The 19,562-nt window shown below is 51.0% G+C and overlaps 8 protein-coding genes across 8 annotated transcripts; 4 read left to right on the top strand and 4 right to left on the bottom strand.

Moving 5' to 3' along the window:
* Window positions 1–193: 193 nt before the first annotated feature.
* PENARI_c004G12111 (threonine--tRNA ligase THS1) lies at window positions 194–2,581 on the top strand (the record flags this gene model as incomplete). Its single annotated transcript, XM_022629489.1, has 5 exons — window positions 194–741; window positions 798–1,062; window positions 1,117–1,596; window positions 1,665–1,959; window positions 2,046–2,581. 5 exons carry the CDS (start codon window positions 194–196, stop codon window positions 2,579–2,581), a joined length of 2,124 nt encoding a protein of 707 aa, XP_022490751.1.
* A 1,095-nt stretch (window positions 2,582–3,676) lies between these two features.
* PENARI_c004G10713 (uncharacterized protein) lies at window positions 3,677–4,127 on the bottom strand (the record flags this gene model as incomplete). Its single annotated transcript, XM_022629413.1, has 2 exons — window positions 3,677–3,684; window positions 3,866–4,127. The coding sequence occupies 2 exons, from the start codon at window positions 4,125–4,127 to the stop codon at window positions 3,677–3,679; spliced, it is 270 nt and encodes an 89-aa protein (XP_022491160.1).
* Window positions 4,128–6,795: 2,668 nt separating this feature from the next.
* Window positions 6,796–8,433, top strand: PENARI_c004G02300 (uncharacterized protein; the record flags this gene model as incomplete). Its single annotated transcript, XM_022628975.1, has 3 exons — window positions 6,796–6,846; window positions 6,899–7,175; window positions 7,229–8,433. The coding sequence occupies 3 exons, from the start codon at window positions 6,796–6,798 to the stop codon at window positions 8,431–8,433; spliced, it is 1,533 nt and encodes a 510-aa protein (XP_022491185.1).
* Window positions 8,434–10,214: 1,781 nt separating this feature from the next.
* On the top strand, window positions 10,215–11,713 carry mpkA (mitogen-activated serine/threonine-protein kinase SLT2; the record flags this gene model as incomplete). The annotated part of the gene is made up of 5 exons (XM_022629251.1): window positions 10,215–10,327; window positions 10,386–10,518; window positions 10,586–10,652; window positions 10,702–11,016; window positions 11,076–11,713. The coding sequence occupies 5 exons, from the start codon at window positions 10,215–10,217 to the stop codon at window positions 11,711–11,713; spliced, it is 1,266 nt and encodes a 421-aa protein (XP_022490817.1).
* A 519-nt stretch (window positions 11,714–12,232) lies between these two features.
* Window positions 12,233–14,536, bottom strand: PENARI_c004G03758 (uncharacterized protein; the record flags this gene model as incomplete). The annotated part of the gene is made up of 2 exons (XM_022629049.1): window positions 12,233–14,274; window positions 14,386–14,536. The coding sequence occupies 2 exons, from the start codon at window positions 14,534–14,536 to the stop codon at window positions 12,233–12,235; spliced, it is 2,193 nt and encodes a 730-aa protein (XP_022490970.1).
* Window positions 14,537–14,931: 395 nt separating this feature from the next.
* On the bottom strand, window positions 14,932–16,174 carry PENARI_c004G09715 (metal homeostatis BSD2 family protein; the record flags this gene model as incomplete). Its single annotated transcript, XM_022629359.1, has 3 exons — window positions 14,932–15,513; window positions 15,576–16,055; window positions 16,151–16,174. The coding sequence occupies 3 exons, from the start codon at window positions 16,172–16,174 to the stop codon at window positions 14,932–14,934; spliced, it is 1,086 nt and encodes a 361-aa protein (XP_022490914.1).
* A 236-nt stretch (window positions 16,175–16,410) lies between these two features.
* On the top strand, window positions 16,411–16,863 carry PENARI_c004G10289 (ubiquinol-cytochrome c reductase complex assembly factor 2; the record flags this gene model as incomplete). Its single annotated transcript, XM_022629388.1, has 2 exons — window positions 16,411–16,422; window positions 16,519–16,863. The coding sequence occupies 2 exons, from the start codon at window positions 16,411–16,413 to the stop codon at window positions 16,861–16,863; spliced, it is 357 nt and encodes a 118-aa protein (XP_022490663.1).
* Window positions 16,864–17,205: 342 nt separating this feature from the next.
* PENARI_c004G09114 (3-oxoacid CoA-transferase) lies at window positions 17,206–18,822 on the bottom strand (the record flags this gene model as incomplete). Its single annotated transcript, XM_022629327.1, has 2 exons — window positions 17,206–18,699; window positions 18,760–18,822. The coding sequence occupies 2 exons, from the start codon at window positions 18,820–18,822 to the stop codon at window positions 17,206–17,208; spliced, it is 1,557 nt and encodes a 518-aa protein (XP_022490724.1).
* Between the last annotated feature and the right edge of the window lie 740 nt (window positions 18,823–19,562).

Genomic DNA, 19,562 nt, shown 5'->3' on the forward strand with positions numbered 1-19,562 from the left:
GTAGTAGCTGGTGAAGTTTTCGCTTAGTGGAAACTTGAAGCGGTAAGTCGCTAAGGGCAGTACCCACACGTGACCCCGTGACTCACCGCCCTCACGAAGAGTCATTTTCCCCTCCATACGGAGTGTAAACGAACCAGCTTTGTTTTCGTTCACAGTTCAATTACCCTGTGACACTACGCAGAGGTTTCTCAAAATGGCCTCCGAAGCCCCCAAGGATATTCCTGTGCGGCCTGCCGCCGACGCGCAGGCCTCTGAAGCCGCTGCCCCGCCAAATGCTGCGAAAAAGCATGCCCCGAGCCCCGATGTTCTCCCAGAATTCATGATTGAGCGAAACAAGCTCTTCGAGGAACTCTGGCAACAATATCTTGAAGAGACCAAGAACCGCCCTCACCCCGAAATCACCGTTTCCCTTGACATTGGCGACGGCAACCTCTCTTCGGTCCCTGCCAAAGCCTTCGAGACCACTCCTGGTTCTTTCCTGCGCGATGTTCCCAAGGATATCGCTGCCAATGTTGTCATAGCCAAAATTGACGATAAGGAGTTGTGGGACCTGAATCGTCCTCTGGAGAAGGACTGCAAGGTTCTTCTTGTTCCTTTCAGCAACCCCGAGGCCCGTGAGGTCTTCTGGCACTCCAGTGCTCACTGTCTGGGTGAGGCATGTGAATGTGAATATGGCTGTCTTCTTTCCCATGGTCCCCCTACCCCCCAGGGTTTCTTCTACGATATGGCCATGCCCGATGGGTACGTTTATCCCGGTTCTTCACAATTGTGCCAATGCTAATATCATGGGGACACAGACGGGTTGTTCGCGAGAGTGATTGGAAAGCGCTCGACAACAAGGCCTCGCGCATCTTCAAGGAGAAGCAAAGCTTCGACCGATTGGAGGTTTCCAAGGAGAACCTCAAGAAGATGTTCGCATACAGCAAATACAAGTTGCACTACATTGATAAGCTCGTCACTGGTGAGAGCAGCACCGTCTACCGTTGCGGAACCCTTGTCGATCTCTGCCGAGGCCCTCACATTCAAAACACTGGCAAGATCAAGACCTTCAAGATCATGCAGGTAAGCGTGGCCATGTGAGGTTATGATGAGATCTCCATACTGATAGCATTCCAGAACTCATCTGCCTACTTCCTTGGTGACCAGAGCAACGATTCCCTGCAGCGTATCCGTGGTGTTGCTTTCCCCGATAAGAAGGCAATGGCCGAGCACCTGAAGTTCTTGGAAGAGGCTGAGCGCCGTAACCACTTGCGAATTGGAAAAGAGCAAGAGTTGTTCTTCTTCGATGAAGCGTCTCCCGGATGTCCTTTCCTCCTCCCCAACGGAACCAAGATTCTCAACCAAATTCAGTCCCTCCTGCGTACTGAGTACCGCAAGCGCGGCTACCAGGAAGTCCAGACCCCCAACATGTTCGATGTTTCCATCTGGAAGACCTCTGGTCACTGGGCTCACTATAAGGATGACATGTTCAAGTTGGACGTGGAGAAACGCGAGTGGGCTCTTAAGCCTATGAACTGCCCTGGTCACTTTCTTCTCTTCGGCCACCGTGAACGTAGTTACCGTGAGCTGCCTATGCGTCTTGCAGACTTTGGAGTGGTAAGTTTGACATTGAGTGCTATCCAAGTTTCGATATTGCAGCAATACTAACCAAAATCGAAAAATAGCTTCATCGTAACGAGAGCAGCGGGGCTTTATCAGGCTTGACGCGTGTACGCCGCTTTTGCCAAGATGATGCGCACATCCTGGTTGAGCCGCACCAGATTATGTCTGAAGTTGAGGGTCTGTTCGATTTCTTGCAGTCCATCTATGGGCTGTTTGGCTTCACCTTCAAGTTGAAGCTGTCCACCCGCCCCGAGAAGTATATGGGCTCGTTGGAGACCTGGAACCAAGCCGAGGAGCAGCTCAAGAAGGCCTTGACCAAATTCAAGGGTAATGATTGGGTCATTGACGAGGGTGATGGTGCCTTCTACGGCCCAAAAATAGACATCACCATCGCTGACGCGCTGAGGAGAAATCACCAATGTGCATTCAGCTGGACTATCAAGCTCCGCTGAACTTCAAACTGGAGTATCAGACCAACGAAAAGCGGGAGAAGAACACCGAGGAGGACGCGAAGGAAGGCGAGACCAAGTCCGACGGGCTGCCCTTCGGCCGTGCCCGTCCTGTTGTCATTCACCGTGCTATTATTGGTAGCTTCGAGCGATTCCTTGGTATCTTGACCGAGCACTTTGGCGGCAAGTGGCCGTTCTGGATCAGTCCGCGCCAGATCCTCATTGTGCCAGTGATGCCGGCTCTGAACGACTACGCCGAGGAGCTGCAGCGTATCCTGCAAGGTGACAAGCTGAATGTGGACGTGGACATCAGTGGCAACACCCTGCAGAAGAAGATTCGTACTGGCCAATTGGCCCAGTACAACTTCATCTTTGTTGTGGGAGCGCAGGAGCGTGAATCTGGCACTGTTAATATTCGTAACAGAGACGATCCCGCAAGCCAAAGCAAGGGCGTCATGGTCCCTCTGGAGGAGGCACGAGTCAAGCTCCGGGCATTGCGCAAGGAGCGTCGGTTGGAGAACACTCTGTAGGGGACATGTTACCGATTTACGAAAAATGAAATGAAGTTACATGCGGATATTCTACAGATGCTACTAAATATATCCCATACATAGCTGATGTAGAGTAATCAAGGTCTGCGTTAAGCCAGGAACGTGGTACCCTCAAAGCGAACACACCTTGGGTAGATCGACATCTTCCTGACTTTACAGAGGGGAGTGCCTAGTCGAATTTTAGCCTACTTGAGAGCAGCAAGCCTTTGTCAAAAGAGTAAGTTCGTGCTAAGATACTAAGCAGGAGTGAAGAAGAAAAGAAGGAGAGGCTCGAAGCTAATGTGCTGTAGGCATGAATACTGCAAGGTTTGAAGGCCCGATATATGATCCGAATATATTGGGTAATATTGCGTATTTAACGTAAGATTACTAAGAAGAATTCGCCCAACAAATTCCTTTTTTTTTTACAGAATACAATGCAAAAGTTCTTGACACTTCCAATGGTCAGATCAATTCGTTGGTTTGACATGTAAAACGAGTCTCCAACCGGCCAATCAGAATCCACCACCTTCACCGCCTTCGTATATCAGCCAATATATTACAAGTATCAGACTTTCTAAATTTGACTTTATAGAAAGAAAGCTTTAAAACCCTTTCGGGGGTTGAATACAGCGATGACCTTATGTATATATACAGATAAGGATAGGTGCCATCCTCTGGTTCCTCAGGTTTCTTTAACCATTCTACTACCACTTTTTCATGGGGACATATGAAGCGTACCAGTTGACACGATGAGAGGAAGATAAACGATAGGCGGTACCTATATGTTGTATATCTGAGTTTCCCTGAACACGAGGAGGCTACTCTTATTTTGCTCCCTCACGCTACGTCTTGTATCTTAAGTCCACTATAGCTCTTTTTACTATTGATCATTCATCTTGAAGACGCTGTCTACTTTTATGTATACGTGGGACCCTTATAGGTATCTTCGCTGTTCCTGGGAGGTTCCTTATACCTTGCTATGAGCACTGAATGGTTTCCAGGACTTTGGTACGTCCTTCTAGGAACACTATAAGTTAGTTCCTAGGTACCCGCTTTTCGCGTTTTGGGATTCCTCCACTAGTCCCCAGGAGTCTATGAAACTATTCTAGGAATCGTGTTAGGTCCATCCTTATCTCTCAATCTCTTCCCATTCAATTTCTAGGAATCTATTATTATGTCTCGCCTTCCTTCGCGTCCTCCTCGGTGTTCTTCTCCCGCTTTTCGTTGGTCTGATACTCCAGTTTGAAGTTCAGCGGAGCTTGATAGTCCAGCTGAATGCACATTGGTGATTTCTCCTCAGCGCGTCAGCGATGGTGATGTCTATTTTTGGGCCGTAGAAGGCACCATCACCCTCGTCAATGACCCAATCATTACCCTTGAATTTGGTCAAGGCCTTCTTGAGCTGCTCCTCGGCTTGGTTCCAGGTCTCCAACGAGCCCATATACTTCTCGGGGCGGGTGGACAGTTTCAACTTGAAGGTGAAGAAGCCAAACAGCCCATAGATAGACTGCAAGAAATCGAACAGACCCTCCACTTCAGACATAATTTGGTGAGAGCCGCAACTAGGAGGTGCGCATCATCTTGACAGAATCTACGTACACGGGTCAACCCAGAGAGAGAACCACTCTGTTCGTTGCGACCTAATTTCGGTTTTGATTAGTATTGCTGCAATATCGAAACTTGGATAGCACTCAATGTCGTTGCTTTTTATCCTGTTCGTTAGTCACTTAGGGGTATATCACTTCACCCTAGCTAGCCTTTTCTATCGCAGTTTGTACATAGCTCCGATCTCGTTTCACTGGTTCCCCTTTCTCAGTCCAAGTGGCATTGGTTTCAGGTGGACTAGGTGCTATCAGCTCCTGCACGTTAGGTGGACGAGGTGTCGATGGCTTCTGTACGTCCCACCCCTCCATCTATCAAGGTTGTTAAGTGAAGATAGGTTGTTGTGTAGATTCTCGACTTTCACAGTGTCATGGCCTCGCGGTTGAGTGTCAGCTGTTGGGTTTGCCGAGAGCTGCGGTCTTCCTTCGCAAAGTGTCCTGGTTTTCTGCAGTTATAGCATCGCTTAGCGTCTCTTCGTCATTTCTGTTCTTCGTAAGGAGTCTGGCGGCGTCTAGCTCCATTAGTTGTAGTCCGTAATGATCCTCTTTGCATGTTCTGGCTTCAGTCAACCGGAATAACTTTTGTATTGCCTGGTTTATCACACCTTCTGTTGAGATGGGGATCTTGGATACCGCGGTCTTGTGTCTGTAGGGTTGTTCATCTCCACAGCATGTTCTTGTCACTTCCCATCTGTCTCTTCCCATCTTCTCTTCCCATCTGTCTCTTCCCATCTTCTCTTCCCATCTTCTCTTCCCATCTTCTCTTCCCATCTTCTCTTCCCATCTTCTCTTCCCATCTTCTCTTCCCATCTTCTCTTCCCATCTGTCTCTTTCTCTCTCGGCGCGCGTTCCTAGATCAGTGGATAGCTCCATGTATTCCGTTCTTGCTCTTCCATCCAATTTGGGCCTCATAGGCGTTATCCTGCTGCTCGCTCTGCTGACTCGACACCTTCATCTCCCCCAACCACTTACATCAACATACCAATGGAGCAACAGCGCTTCCCATGCCCTCGCGCAGAGGAGCTTTATTGCGAGAAGACGTTCTCCTCCCAACAACATGCAAACAGCCATGCTGAGAGTGTGCACGATGGAGTTAAATACCCCTGTCCACGCGCAAACGAGTTTCATTGCAACATAATGTTCTCCTCGTTAAGTACTGCAAAGAGGCATGCTAAGCGTGTGCACGATGGAGTTAAATACCCCTGTCCACGCGCAGAGGAGGTCCACTGTGACAAGACGTTTTCGTCGACAGATTATGCAAAGCAGCACGCTAAGAGCGCGCATGATGGAGTCGAATACCCCTGTCCAAGAGCAGACGAGCTTAATTGTGACAAGACGTTTTCCACAGAACAAAGTGCAAAGCAGCATTCTGAGAACGCGCACGATGGAGTGGATTGGCCCTGCCCGCGGGCAGACGATCTTCATTGCGACAAGACGTTTACTACCCCAAGTAATGCAAAGGAGCATGCTAAGAGGGTACACGATGGAGTCAAATACCCCTGTCCCTTAGCAGACGAGTTTCATTGTGATAAGATGTTTGCTTCGGCAGCTGCTGCAAATAGGCATGTTGAGGATATGCACAACCCATCCAAAGTCAAATGGCCCTGCCCACGCGCAGAAGAGCTCCATTGCGACAAGACTTTTTCCTCGCAACAAAGTGCACACGGGCATGCTAAGACCGTGCATGCTCAAGTGGAATGGCCCTGCCCACGTGCAGAGCACCTTAATTGCGACAAGACGTTCTCCTCGCAACGACGTGCAAAGGAGCATGCTGACAGGGTGCACGCTCAAGAGAAATGGCCCTGTCCACGCGCAGAAGAGGAGGGGTGTACTGTGGAATTCGCTTCCTACGAGACTGCCAGGAAACACGCAGTGAATATCCATGATAATAAGGGCCCTCACAGCTCCCCGAAAAGGTCGGAAGGATTTCCTTGCCCACGCGCAGAGGAGCATCATTGTGATAAAACGTTCGCCACGCAACGAATAGCAGAGAGCCATGCTGAGAGTGTACACGATGGAGTTAAATACCCCTGTCCACGCGCAGAGGAGGTCCACTGTGACAAGACGTTTTCATCGACAGATTATGCAAAGGAGCACGCTAAGAGTGCGCATGATGGAGTCAGATATCCCTGTCCACGCGCGCAGGAGGAAAACTGCTGTAAAACGTTCTCTTACCGAGGCAGTGCGAATAGCCATGCTAGGAACAAACATGGCAAAGTTGAGCCAGAGGAGACATTTATTGCGCCGTGGCCCAAGACATCGCCACATATTCCCCTCAGAGACGTGGACGGGAAAATGATACCTGGATGGGACAAGCTCCCAGGGCCGTCTTTTCTGAACGGCGGGTGGACATGCCCAAGCTCAGGTTGTCGCACAACGGGCTTGGACATTAGTGGGATAAAAGAGCACTACTTGGCTATCCATATGAGGGCTCGTTGGCACTGTAAGTACGCTGAGATATTGGGTTGTGACGAAATGTTCTCGTCCCGATCCAAGGCCCGAACACACGCATACAAGCATGAGGGTGGGTGGTCATGCCAGTACGATCGATGCCTTGTTCATATACAGGGTAGGAAGCAGACCCGAACAAACGCCTCAGTCCATTACAAGATGCATGTTGAACAAGGACACTTTCAAGAGGGGGAACACAAACCTTTGGAGGTACGTAACAATGAAAGAACAAATGAGTGATCATCGTTAATGGGAACAACAGATCTCGATTGCGCTTTGTGATAGGAATATTGAAGCCGAGGACGATGAAATCGAGAACTCTGAGGATGAAGACGGAGACGGAGAAGATTGGGGGATTGAGTCCGAGGACGACGGAGTTCAAGAGAACTCTGAGGATGAAGACGGAGACGGAGAAGATTGGGGGATTGAATCCGAGGACGACGGAGTTGAAGAGAACCCTGAGGTTGTTGAACCCACTACGGAGTCGGCAGCTGCGTGGCTGACCAGTCCGCCAAAGGACCAAAGCAGTCTCAGAAAAGGTAAGACCTACAAATTGCTGCCTTATACCCCGTTGCTAATTCCCATAAATTAGCTGCTCGGCCTGAATGCCTACACAGCATCGGCCTTAAGTGCCCAGGGCCGGGAAGGGTCCTTGACGGACTAGTGCTTGGTACGCAGGTGTGCCCAAACAGCGAGATAATCTCGCTCGAGACAGGCGTTCTTTGGAAAAGGAATGAGCGTTCGGGGCAGCGTATTGGGCTCAGCTGCCGCTGCGCACCCTGCAATGCGCGGTACAACTTCAACAATTTTCTAATGTCTCGTGTTCTGGAAGCAGATGCTGGTCAGACAACGTGCAGCAATAAGAGCTGCTTCAAATCTGTGTGGGAGGGCACAAAATTTTGCCACGACCACTTTCTTAAGTGGACGCCAGACCTCCTCGGCGAGGACAAAACTGCAAGGACCGAGCTTCTGAGTTTGTTCGAGAAAGCGACCTCCAAGCAGTGGCACCCCAAGACAGATTTCATGGCCAAAATCATCAAGGGGATGGAATCAAACGGCAATATCCCGGCTTCCGAGGTAGTGAATATCGACCTGGAATTTGGTGTGCGTTCCCGGGAGGTGCTCCAAATTGGCCTCGCTGATCTCCAAGGGAAGGGAGTACTCGATTGTCTCACTAGATATAGTGAGGGAATCATCGCGCCTTCTTCATCGCGCCTCCCTACACCGGCAAGTTGGCCGCTAATGAACCATGAAAGGAACGTCAGACGCCTTTCAACCCAAAATGGGTCCCTTAATGCAAAGGAGATCGTCAGAAAACTCCAAGAAATCGGGATTTCCAACAAAACCATTTTCCTGTCTTGGGCGGATTGGGGCTTCGACCTGTCTTATTTGAGAGACTGGCTGCAGGAAGAAGGCTTTCACGATGTTCTCCCCGGGGATGAGAATCTCTGTTTGCTTCTCCAAGAGTTCCGTGATAACGTGAAGAGGGTGCTTGGTCCCACCTGCTTCCGAGGCGGGCGCTTTCCCTTATCCTTATCTGCGGTGTTTCTGCTGCTTTTTGGAGAAAACCATCCTCTCTCGGGGCGCAACCACCATGCACTGGTGGACGCCCAGCAATTAGCGCTGATAGCGCAGGTATTCAACGACCTTTGTAAACCCCCCCACGAGCGGGTTTACTGGCGAAGCTCGTTAATCAAGATGCCCGGCTCGGGGAAGAGGCAGCGACCACTGGAAGAGTTCTTCCCTTCGTTCAGTTCAAACAAAAAGGCAAGGCTTTCGTCAGACGGTTCCTCATGAGATTGTCTCGTTCCTTGCGCATAAGTCCATGTCTACCAATACATCCTTTCTTTCGAATGATTGCTTCCTGGCTCTGGAAACTTCAGACTGAGAATTTGTACGTCCGCAGTCACAATCTGGTTCTGACATATTCTGGTAATTGGTTGTGCTGCTTAAGAAGGAATATCATGATGCCCCGGTGCCTCTGGACAAGCCGCGGGCAAAGTTGAATCAGTGAGCAAGGGATGGCGGTTTGAGAGTGCCCTGTCCGTTGGAGAATGCCCTGGTTCGAGATGCGTTACCGATTCACGAAAATTGAAATGAAGCATTGCGTTTATTCTGCTCTGAACTCCGCGTATTGCACAATTGAAGGATCAACGTATAGAAGCATTGCATAGATGTATCGATCGGATCTTCGTATCATTCAGGGACCTTAATTTCACTTGGAACCCCTGTAGGGAGATCTGATTTTCCTGTCGAGCCTTCACATTCACTCCGGCTTTTTTACTAGCAATACTGGCATCTTAACGGTGCACAGCAAGGGCAATATGACATATGACACTGTCGACGTCGCTAAAGGCATGGATCACAAATGACTCGGACGTATAGATGATCCGAAGAGGACACAAAACAACTCCTGTACGGCAGTCTGTCATCAAATTCTGCCGCATATTTATTACTAATACTGCCAGCCCTATACAAACCCAATACGGTCGACTTGCTTATTTTACTATAAAGGCTACTAAATCCTGGGCACTACGTAAATGTGCAAATTTTTTTTGCTTACGGTGTAAGGGAATGGAAGGGAGTAAGAAGAAAGGAGAATTGTTAGTCCTTACCTACTCGGATAGCTTGCTGGTCTCGTGGTTATAAATATCGTTATATAGCTTGGTCGGACGGCCGACTAACTTATCTACAAGAAGCCACGGGGGCCCGTCCCCCGGGAAGGGGGACAGATTTAAGACTTGCCCGCCGAAGTAACAAGGACAATAAATACCGGGTGCTCGTTTATGGATTCCCTATTGTTAAAGGCGTCTTGTTATCGTACTATAACTTATAACTTAATACAATGGTAGACCTATCGCTTTGAAAGAGAAACATAATTTGATCTTTATAAGGATTAAGCGGAGGTTTACGCCCTACTAGTGTAGTGGAGAGTAGTTAGTACTGTTATAAGGCGGTAGGAAAGACGGTGAGAGATCTATATGGGGAGATGTGATCCAGACTGTCTGTCATATTCCTCTACTTAGAATAACAGAATACACTCCAGCTCACATCAATTCAATACATCTTAAACACCTGCAATACATAAATAAGGACACCCCACTTCGCTGAAACACTCACAGGTTTCAGCCACGCTCTTTCTTTTTTATTCTTGCGAGTCTCTTTGTTAAGCTCGAGGCTATATGCAGATACTTGGATACTGGCATGTAGTATGTAGTATGGAAATAACATACAAAGAAATGTCCTCTATTTTCCACGTTTCACAATCAATCAATCTTTGAAAATTCAAGAATTCCAAGTGTTAGTAGGTCTTTCAGTTCTCAAGAAGTTCTTTGGAAGATCAAATTCAAAGCAGAAGCAATCAAAGCGATAGTGGACTAACACTTTCGCGTGGATCACCCGCGGGGCGGGGCTGAATCTCATCACACTTGCCCTTCACCCTCCACCCTTCACCCTTTTCCTTCTCCCTTCAACTTCTCTCTTTTTGCTCTTTAAGATTCCTGGACCCTCGTTATTTCCATTTCCCTCGCTTGCTTTGCCTTCCCTCTCTCTACGACTCTACGACGCGACAACTCGCCATGTCTGATTTACAAGGTCGCAAGGTCTTCAAGGTTTTCAACCAAGACTTTATCGTGAACGAACAATACAATGTGACGAAGGAGCTCGGCCAGGGTGCCTACGGTATCGTATGGTAGGTCTTGATTCCAGCGACGATACTTGTTGGACGCAGTGCTGATGGTGGAATGAAGCGCGGCTACCAACATCCAGACCGGCGAAGGTGTCGCCGTGAAGAAGGTGACCAATGTCTTCAGCAAGAAGATCTTGGCCAAGCGTGCCCTGAGAGAGATCAAGCTGCTCCAGCACTTCCGCGGCCACCGCAACGTACGTCGTAATTCGTCCCTCGTCGAGTTCCCATCGAGTCCTCCGAGTTCCTCGCTAACCCAGCCAGATCACATGCCTCTACGATATGGACATTCCCCGACCGGACAACTTCAACGAGACATATCTGTATGAGGGTAGGTGATCTTCAACTTCTGTTCTGACAGCTGGACTGACAATCTGCAGAGTTGATGGAATGTGACTTGGCTGCTATTATCCGGTCCGGTCAGCCGTTGACCGATGCCCACTTCCAGTCCTTCATCTACCAGATCCTTTGCGGTCTCAAGTATATCCACTCGGCTAACGTGCTGCACCGTGATTTGAAGCCCGGTAACTTGTTGGTTAATGCGGACTGCGAGCTTAAGATCTGTGACTTTGGTCTGGCCCGTGGTTTCTCGATCGACCCGGAGGAGAACGCAGGCTACATGACCGAGTACGTCGCAACAAGATGGTACCGTGCCCCGGAGATCATGTTGAGCTTCCAGAGCTACACCAAAGCTAGTACGTATCAATGCCCCACTAATTTGCCACCCCCGGAGAACGCTAACAAATCTATACAGTTGACGTCTGGTCCGTCGGCTGTATCCTCGCCGAGCTCCTCGGCGGCCGTCCCTTCTTCAAGGGCCGCGACTACGTCGACCAGCTGAACCAGATCCTCCACTACTTGGGCACACCAAACGAAGAGACTCTGGCGCGGATCGGCTCACCCCGCGCCCAGGAGTACGTGCGCAACCTGCCCTTCATGCCCAAGGTCCCCTTTAAGCAGCTCTTCCCCCAAGCCAACCCAGATGCCCTGGACCTGCTGGACCGCATGCTCGCCTTTGACCCATCGTCCCGTATCTCAGTCGAGGAAGCCCTCGAGCACCCCTACCTACACATCTGGCATGACGCCTCAGACGAGCCCAACTGCCCAACAACCTTCGACTTCCACTTCGAGGTCGTCGAAGAGGTCCCGGAGATGCGCAAGATGATCCTCGACGAGGTCGTTCGCTTCCGTGCTACCGTGCGCCAGCAATCGCAGGCCCACGCTGCCCAGCAGCAGCAGATCGCCCAGCAGACTAACGTCCCCATCCCGGAAAACCAGCAGGGATCCTGGAAGACTGAGGATCCCAGGCCGCAGGAGGCTACCGCTGGCGGTGGTTACAACCCTAATGACCTGGAGTCATCGCTGCAGCGCGGCATGGACGTGCACCACTGATTTAGTTGGGACTTTTTGTCTTCTTTCGAGAGTCCTTCTCTTCTTGATGCTTGTTCGGCGATCTTGTCTTGTGTGTCTTGCCCTGCATGTTGATCTAATTTTAGCCAAGAGATACCTAAGAGAAAAAGACTGGGATGATTGCATGTTTTTTTTTCTCAAGTTTCAATTTCACTTTCTCTTTCTTCTCCTATCTATGTGTGGTTTGGTTGGTGCTCCGTCTTTGACTCATTTATACAATGCGGGATGGTTTATTGGTTTGGCGTATGATTTCCCTATCCTGTATCTCAAGTCTAGCCAGGTAGTTTTGTCATTTAAAAGATTGTTTAACAGCAGAAAAATCAGTGTAAATGAATCATGTAGATGAATCAAAGGGATGGAGTAAGTCAAAAGATGAAATAAATCATAAAATCATATCAATGCTATAGACCCAAGTAGATGTATATAACCCCACAAGATGACGCTAAATGAAACAAAATATCAGGAACTCAACCAATCGTCTAGGATAGAAGCACCCAAAACCTAATAATAATACCCCCTCCACCAAACAGCCATACAAGCCGCAACAACAAGGTCAAGCATCTTAATCCCCTCATCCTCAATAACCAACTTCCCAAGCTTAGCACTCTTCCCCCTAAGTCCACCCCCAGCATTCTCCCTCGCAAGCGAGAGATCCAACCGATCCTCATCAGAATCGAAATCCATATCCTGACCACTACTCGCACTCGTGCTGCGGTGGTGCCGGGATTGGGCTTGGTATCCGGATCCGGGACCGGATTGGGGTGGGTGGCCGTGTGGATTTGCGTAGAAGTGGCTTTGGCGGGCGAAGCGTTGGGCGCGGAGAGATGTGCGGCGCAGGAGGGCTGTTGGGTTGAAGGGTTGTTTTGGGTCTGCTGGCGGGTTGGAGTTGGGATTGTTGGGGGAGGGTTGGAAGGAAGGGGTTGAGCCTGGACCTGAGTGGGCGCGCGGACGGGAGTAGGTGTTTGGGTTTAGGAGGGTTGAGAAAGAGGTGGGGCGTTTGTGCGCTTGGTTGGTGTTGTTGGTGTTGATATAGGATTGTTGGTATTGGGGTTGGGGGAGGCCGTCTGGACCTATCGTTGAAGCTGGGGTTGGTAGGTCGTTGATATCGTTGGAGCGTGGGAAAGTTGGACTCTGCTGGCTTTGCGTGAAGGGTGAGACGTGGTTTGGGTGTGGTTTGTGGACAGCATGGTGGGCGTGCGAGTGCAGGTTGGCTGCTTGGAATGGGGTGTTGAAGCGCAGCTCGGCGACTGTCACGGCGGGTGGTGGTTCCGCTTCGCCGTTTGGCTGAATTGAGCCGCCTGGGTTCGGGATCATGTGTTTGCATTTTAGACTGCGGCCGTTGACACTGCTTGCGAAGGTACAAGTGCCATTCCAAGGCGAAGTGAAGACGTAGTAGCCGCTCTTCAGCTTTGATGGGGGTTCTGGGATATGGCCGTTGCTGCAATCCGGAGAGGCTGAGTCGTCGAACGGCCTCGAAACACAAAGCTGGCGGTGGAACTTGCGAGGTCCAGTTTGCTGTTGTTGTTCTCTTGGTTTTTCGGCACTCAGGGCTTGGGGAATCGCAGAGTTAGACAGACGACCTAAACCTGGCGGGAGGTTGCCAGCCAAGCTGGACAATGAAAGCGGTTCATTAGAACCCACGAAGCGGTTATATCCCGGAGTAGAAATTTCAATATCGACAGCATTGCGGTCCATTCGTGGAGTCGAGATAGTCGCAACATTCCACTGCGTACCAGACGTAGGATCTCGCCGAATAAGCGTAATATGGAAGCCCGCATTGCTGGACGGCGGTCTCTGAGCATTCCTCAACCTTGAGGGAGATTGCCCAGGGCTCCGATTCGGGGATCCTGTGCGGTCATGCGATGAACGAGGTCGCAATTGCGGCCTAGGAGAGTCAAGACTATGACGGCCAGCCGACAACGCCCCATATCTTTCTTTCCACTGCTCTAAACCCTTGCTTTGCAGCTCCAATCCCTTATTCTGCAGATGACCCGCAAACGCGCTCCACCTACTCGACCTTTTATACGGTTCCTCGCCCGCCGAAGCATTAGTCCACGACTCTTCACCAGGAGGGAGAGGAGGTAACGGCCGTCGCGGGACGGCGCCCAAGTCTGTTGGAGCCCCCTCCGGCCCACCATATCCCAGAGGGTGTGCATGAGCAACTGGAGTCCCAGCGAACGAAACATTCTCAGCCGAAACTTGCGGGACGGGGATCGGCCGTGGGGGCAAAGCTGGCGCAGCGGGTTCCTGTGGCAGTGCCGGGAGTTCATGACTGGAATCGGCTCCCACTCCCCCTCCCTCTCCAGCTACAGGCTTCCGGCGAACATTGTTCAGCCGAGCGAATCCGCGCTGCGCGGGGTCGTCCCCTGCTGCTTCGAGACGTTCTTTGCGGAGCTGGGCTTCCTCTTCGCGCTCCTGTTCCACTTCCTGTAGTAGGGTGTCGTCATCGGGCGTTGCGACATGGAGGTAGTAGAGGGAGGCGTTTATAGCTTCAGCGGAGACGCTGGATTTGGTGGGTGGTTTGAGAGGCGAAAGGAAGATATCTGTAGGCAGCAGTTAGCTTATATTTCATTCAAGCTTGATAAGCTAGATGATTTTAAGACTGGAAAAAGCTGGGAAGAGACCGTAGAGATTGGATGGTAGAATTGACATACCCTTGCTCCCTGGTACGCGCACAATGTACAGCGACAGTGGTTCGTGTTTCTCGTGGGTGGGATTGCGTGGGTAGGCGGGGGGATTCGATGCGATCGCGGTGACAGATGACAGTGAGCGCGCCTCGATGGGGCCTTGAGGAACGGTAGTCATAGCGGGCAAGGCCGCGATCAACCCCCGATATGTGCAGAGGAGAGGTTGCAGTTGAGTTGAGGTAAACAATGGGTCTCGGCAGTGAGCGGAGCCCGGGGCTTTCGGATCTATTTCTGTAGCCTGAAGCTGGGGCACAAAGGGACGCAAGGGCACAGAATGCTGCCTATCGTGGCGCAGTACGTGGCCTGCGTTTAATGACGTTGATCTACGCGCCTTTGGGCTGTTACTGTTGGGTATGTTGGTAGTATCTTCATTGCTACACAAGTAAAGTAGTTCGAGAAAAAGAAAGTAAGGAATGCAATCCGGAGGGAATATGAGGGTGTGCAAAAGAACTCCAAGCTGTAACGCCGACAGGCCCACCAATATGAGAAAATAACCAAGGCATCGTGTATATATTAGACGACAGTCTCAGACCGTTCGCCTTCCGCAATGATAGGTACGCCCAAACCGCGATCTGGACTTTGTAGCACGAGCTGCTCATGACGTCGTGCCCGGAGGAAGTCGCTGACCGCGCGGATCAAGATGAACCATCCAACAATCATGAGAATATATGAGATCCATTCGCTTGTTGTGATGCCGGATATCGCGCCACTGCTATCGCCGCCAGAGCTCTCACCAACCGAGTTCGGGTCGAAGCTGTGGCTGTTGGGATCAGGCGGAGCAACGTATGAATCATTGCCTCCACCTTCGGAGCCTGAACTGTCACTGCCGCCTTTCATGTAGAAACCGTACTGAACAAGAGTGAGACCGAGACCCGCTCGGCTGCCGTTCTTTGCGGCATGGGTGGTATGCAAGAGATAGGTGAGCAAGAAGCCAACCAGCTGGAACGACATTGAAATCATGGCGTTCCACACGAATGAGAAGACAGATCCAACAGGCAATCCGTCCACGAAGACTTCATCGGACGAAATACCAGGCGCCACAATGGTGGTTTCCCAGTATGGGGGAGTCGCATCAGCCGCAGCTTCTTCGTATGACTATAAATAATATCAGTTAAGGGATCACCTAAAAAACGACAGATTATGAATCGCCAACGTACAGGAGGAAGATCCTCGTTCTTCTCACCCCGCTCGGGCTTGGCTGCAAGGTTGGCAAAGACACCATCATTAGACGGAGCGATCTGCCTCTGTCCACCAGAAGACGGCGTCGTAAAAGTCGGTAGTATCGTAGGCCGCCGTAGAATCCCAGAACGAGCCTGTTCCTGTGCATCGCCCCTTGAATCCGATGACGAAGCAGAAGCACTTTGTCCGTTATCAGCCGAACGGAAATCAGGGTCCGCACGCATCAAGCGCTGCCTATCATCAGGCTCATGGTCATCATCAGACTCATCCTCGTCGCCAAAGGCATCAGCGAGCGTCTGATCGTCATCATTATTTAACGGATCATTGTGTAATAAGCGCCTGGACGATGGTGACGAAGATCGAGACCGGGAACGGAACGAGGGAGGCGGCGATGCATCAGATTGCGCAGGGTTCAGCGGATAGGAATGCGGTCCTTCCTCTTCATCATGGGCGTTCACCTGCAGGATTCAGCGTCAGTATCGTGTGGAGGAGTCACATCCGGGGGATGGCGATTCCGGGGTGACAGATGAGATCAGCGGAGGGGGCTGCGTACCCGTGAATAGCGCTGCGAGCTCATGGCGAGCTGAGCGGGAAGAGACCGTAGAATAGAACAAGAAGGAAAAGGAGTCGAAGTGGGTCAGAATAGAAAGTGATAACGAGAGTAAAGGGGGATGAAGAAGATGTCAGAGTTGGTTGGAAGGCAACAGGAATGGAGTGGCTGAGCCAGCCTGAAGAATCAGGCTAACAGGGATTTCCGTTTTGCCTCGATCGTTCTCCAACGTTGTAGACTACACAACACTGCAATCATTCACCATGTCTAAACCAGTGAGTCTCCAAGCCCTATTCTGTTTTCACTTACGACATGACCCCCACCATTCAAACTTCACTTCCTTTCGAATACTCGTCCTAACAACCATCCAGACCCTCAACCCAAGCTCCCTCCAAAGCCGCCTAACATATCTCCTAAAAACCTGGCCCACCGACGCCGTCCGCCCATCCTCAGTCTCTGTCCAATCCTACATCCAATCCCGCCTCCAGCCTGCAGACAAGTCGACTCCAGCGATCTCCGAGTCCTCCGCCAATGCTCTGACGGCATTGCTAAATGACCGCTTCGCGCGCGTGTATCCTCTATCACCAAAGCTGCGCCGGCCGGCGAGTAATCCCGACCACTATGATAATGTTGTGCGCGAGTTTGCGGAGGCGCCAAACCGGGATTGGTTTGGGCGGTTAAAGAAGAGATTGGCCGGTATTATTCGGTTGTCGTGATTGATGTCGCTTGTTTAAAGACTTCGTTTTTGGGGATATTGCTTGTAACAGTATCGAGATTTTATTTGATGGGTTGTATGACATGTACCAATACCTTTTGCCTTTTTCTTTTCCTTTTTTTTGCCTTCAGTTCTTCTTGGCTGTTGTATTCTACTCTACTTATCTAACTTACTATCTACAAAACTTGAGAATAAACTTGAAGCATATCCAGACATATATATATCCATGGGAATGCATTTTGAACAATCTAACTCCGAAAAAGACCAAATTGCTATGTACATTGATAGCGAACCCAAATGCACGCTTTAACAAAATCATACAAGTCTGCAGGTAAATTCACATTTACAGCATGGGCTTCAGATCCTCGGCGACCTTGAAGGGAGCCTCAGTCTTAGCCTGGACCTCCTCAACGGTAACACCGTCAGCGATCTCAATAAGGGTCAGGCCGTGGGAGAAGTCAACATCGAAGACACAAAGGTCAGTGATGATGCGGCTGACACAGGCAGGGCCAGTCAGGGGGAACTCGCAGTTCTTGACAATCTTGGGGTTACCCTTCTTGTCGGTGTGCTCCATGGTCACGACGACCTTGGTAGCGGTGGGGTTGGAGACCAGGTCCATGGCACCGCCGAAGCCCTTGATCTTACCGGGGAGCATCCAGTTGGCCAAGTCACCCTTGGCACTGACTTGCATGGCACCCAGGATGGTCAGGTCGATACGGCCGGAACGGATCATGCCGAAGGACTCGTCACTGCCGAAGCAGCTGGCACCGGGCTTGAGAGTGACGGTCTCCTTGCCGGCGTTGATGAGGTCGGCATCCTCCTCACCCTGCTTGGGGTAAGGGCCGAGGCCGAGAATACCGTTCTCGGACTGCAGGGTCACCTCGACGGAGGGGTCGACGAAGCTGGGGGCAAGCATGGGCATACCAATACCCAGGTTGGCGTACATGCCGTTCTTGAACTCCTTGGCGGCACGGCGGACAATGCGCTCGCGCTTGTTAGCGGTGTCACCCTTGCCGAGGGCGGACTTGTCAGCGCCCTCCTCCTTGGCGAAGGTGAACTTCTCAATCTTCTTGTCGAAGGTGCTCTGGATAACGCGCTTGACGTAGATACCGGGCAGGTGAATGGCGGCGGGATCAATCTCACCGGGCTCGACGATGTGCTCAGCCTCGACAATGGTCATCTTGGCGTTGCGGCCCATGGCACCGTTGAAGTTGGCAGCGGCGTAGCGGAACTGACAGTTACCGAGCTTGTCGGCCTTCCAGGCCTTGACGAAAGCGTAGTCACCCTTGATGGACTCCTCCATAACGTAGCTCTTGCCGTCGAACACCTTGGTGTCACGGGGCTGGCTGAACTTGGCGACGGTGCCGTCCTCGTTGTGGCGCAGGGGCACAGCGCCGGTCTGCACAACAGTACCGAAGGCAGCGGGGGTGTAGAAGGCGGGGATACCCGCACCGCCGGAACGGCAGCGCTCAGCGAGGGTTCCCTGGGGAGTGAGCTCGAGCTCGATCTCGCCGGTCAGGTACATCTTCTCGAAGGTCTTGTTCTCGCCGACGTAACTGGCGATCATCTTCTTGATCTGCTTGGACTGGAGGAGCAGGCCGAGACCGGCTCCGTCGACACCGGCGTTGTTACTGGCCACGGTCAGGCCAGTGATGGAGGGGTTAGCCAGGACGGCGTTGATCAGGGTGTCAGGAACACCGGACAATCCAAATCCACCAGCCAGAAGGGTGGAGTTGGACTTCATGTCCTTCACGGCGACCTCGGCGGAGGGGTACACCTTGTTGATCTCACTGCGGCGGACGCTGCTGGAGAAGGCGCGGGCCATGAATTGTTGGTGCTGTTGACACAGCTGTCAGTCTCCGATTGCATTCTGCTGCAATTTAGCTCGCGAACTTACCTTGGCCGGGTTGGCTGAGAACTGGCGCGCAAGGCGCAAACATGTGGCCACTTGAGAAGGCATTGTGAATAGCTTCAGGAATTCTGTTGAGAAGAAGACCAGGGACCCAAAGAAGTTATTATAAGAACCAACGGTCCAGAATACGGCAATGTCAGCTTCTTATAATCCCGAGCGGCAGTGAGGGCGGAAAGAGTCCCGAGTGATATTCGTTTCCCCGGAATTGTGGATACCCGGTAGCTCCGCCCTCTATGAAGTGTGTTGATTCAAGTCCTATTACCCCTGATCTCGGGCTTTTTCGTTTCTAGAAAAAAAGACATCCATCGCTTCGATTCTTCGTGTCTATGTCCTCTTTTTTTGCTATTCAATTTCTCGCAAATCACCCTGTCGGCGGCACGACTACCACATTGTCCAGCTATTGCCGCTGCCGAAATTCACAGCCGATCCGATTCCGATCCCGCGGCAACGCGTCGGATGCAGATAGTATTAGCGGCCATTTGGTCTATAACTTTACCGCCCTGCTTCCCGCCTATCTTGTATTGCCTTTAGACCCTGAATCACTGCGTTGTTTGTACTTATAGGATTAGCATGATGGTAAGAAAGATCAACGAGATGCTATTTTAGATGTCCAGTTAGAAATACCCTTAGATTGAACTGTTATAAGGTGCTTCTTTGGGTGTAGGAAGTTCTTTTCTAGGCACTGCTTAACATGAATATACACTATAAACTATAAAAGTTACCAAATATAAGTCTGAGATGACATCAATCTTATGACCTCCAAATGTACTCACCTTTTGACATTGAGC

This window comes from Penicillium arizonense (genome assembly GCF_001773325.1).
Source record: "Penicillium arizonense strain CBS 141311 chromosome Unknown PENARI_contig004, whole genome shotgun sequence".
Lineage (NCBI taxonomy): Eukaryota > Fungi > Ascomycota > Eurotiomycetes > Eurotiales > Aspergillaceae > Penicillium > Penicillium arizonense.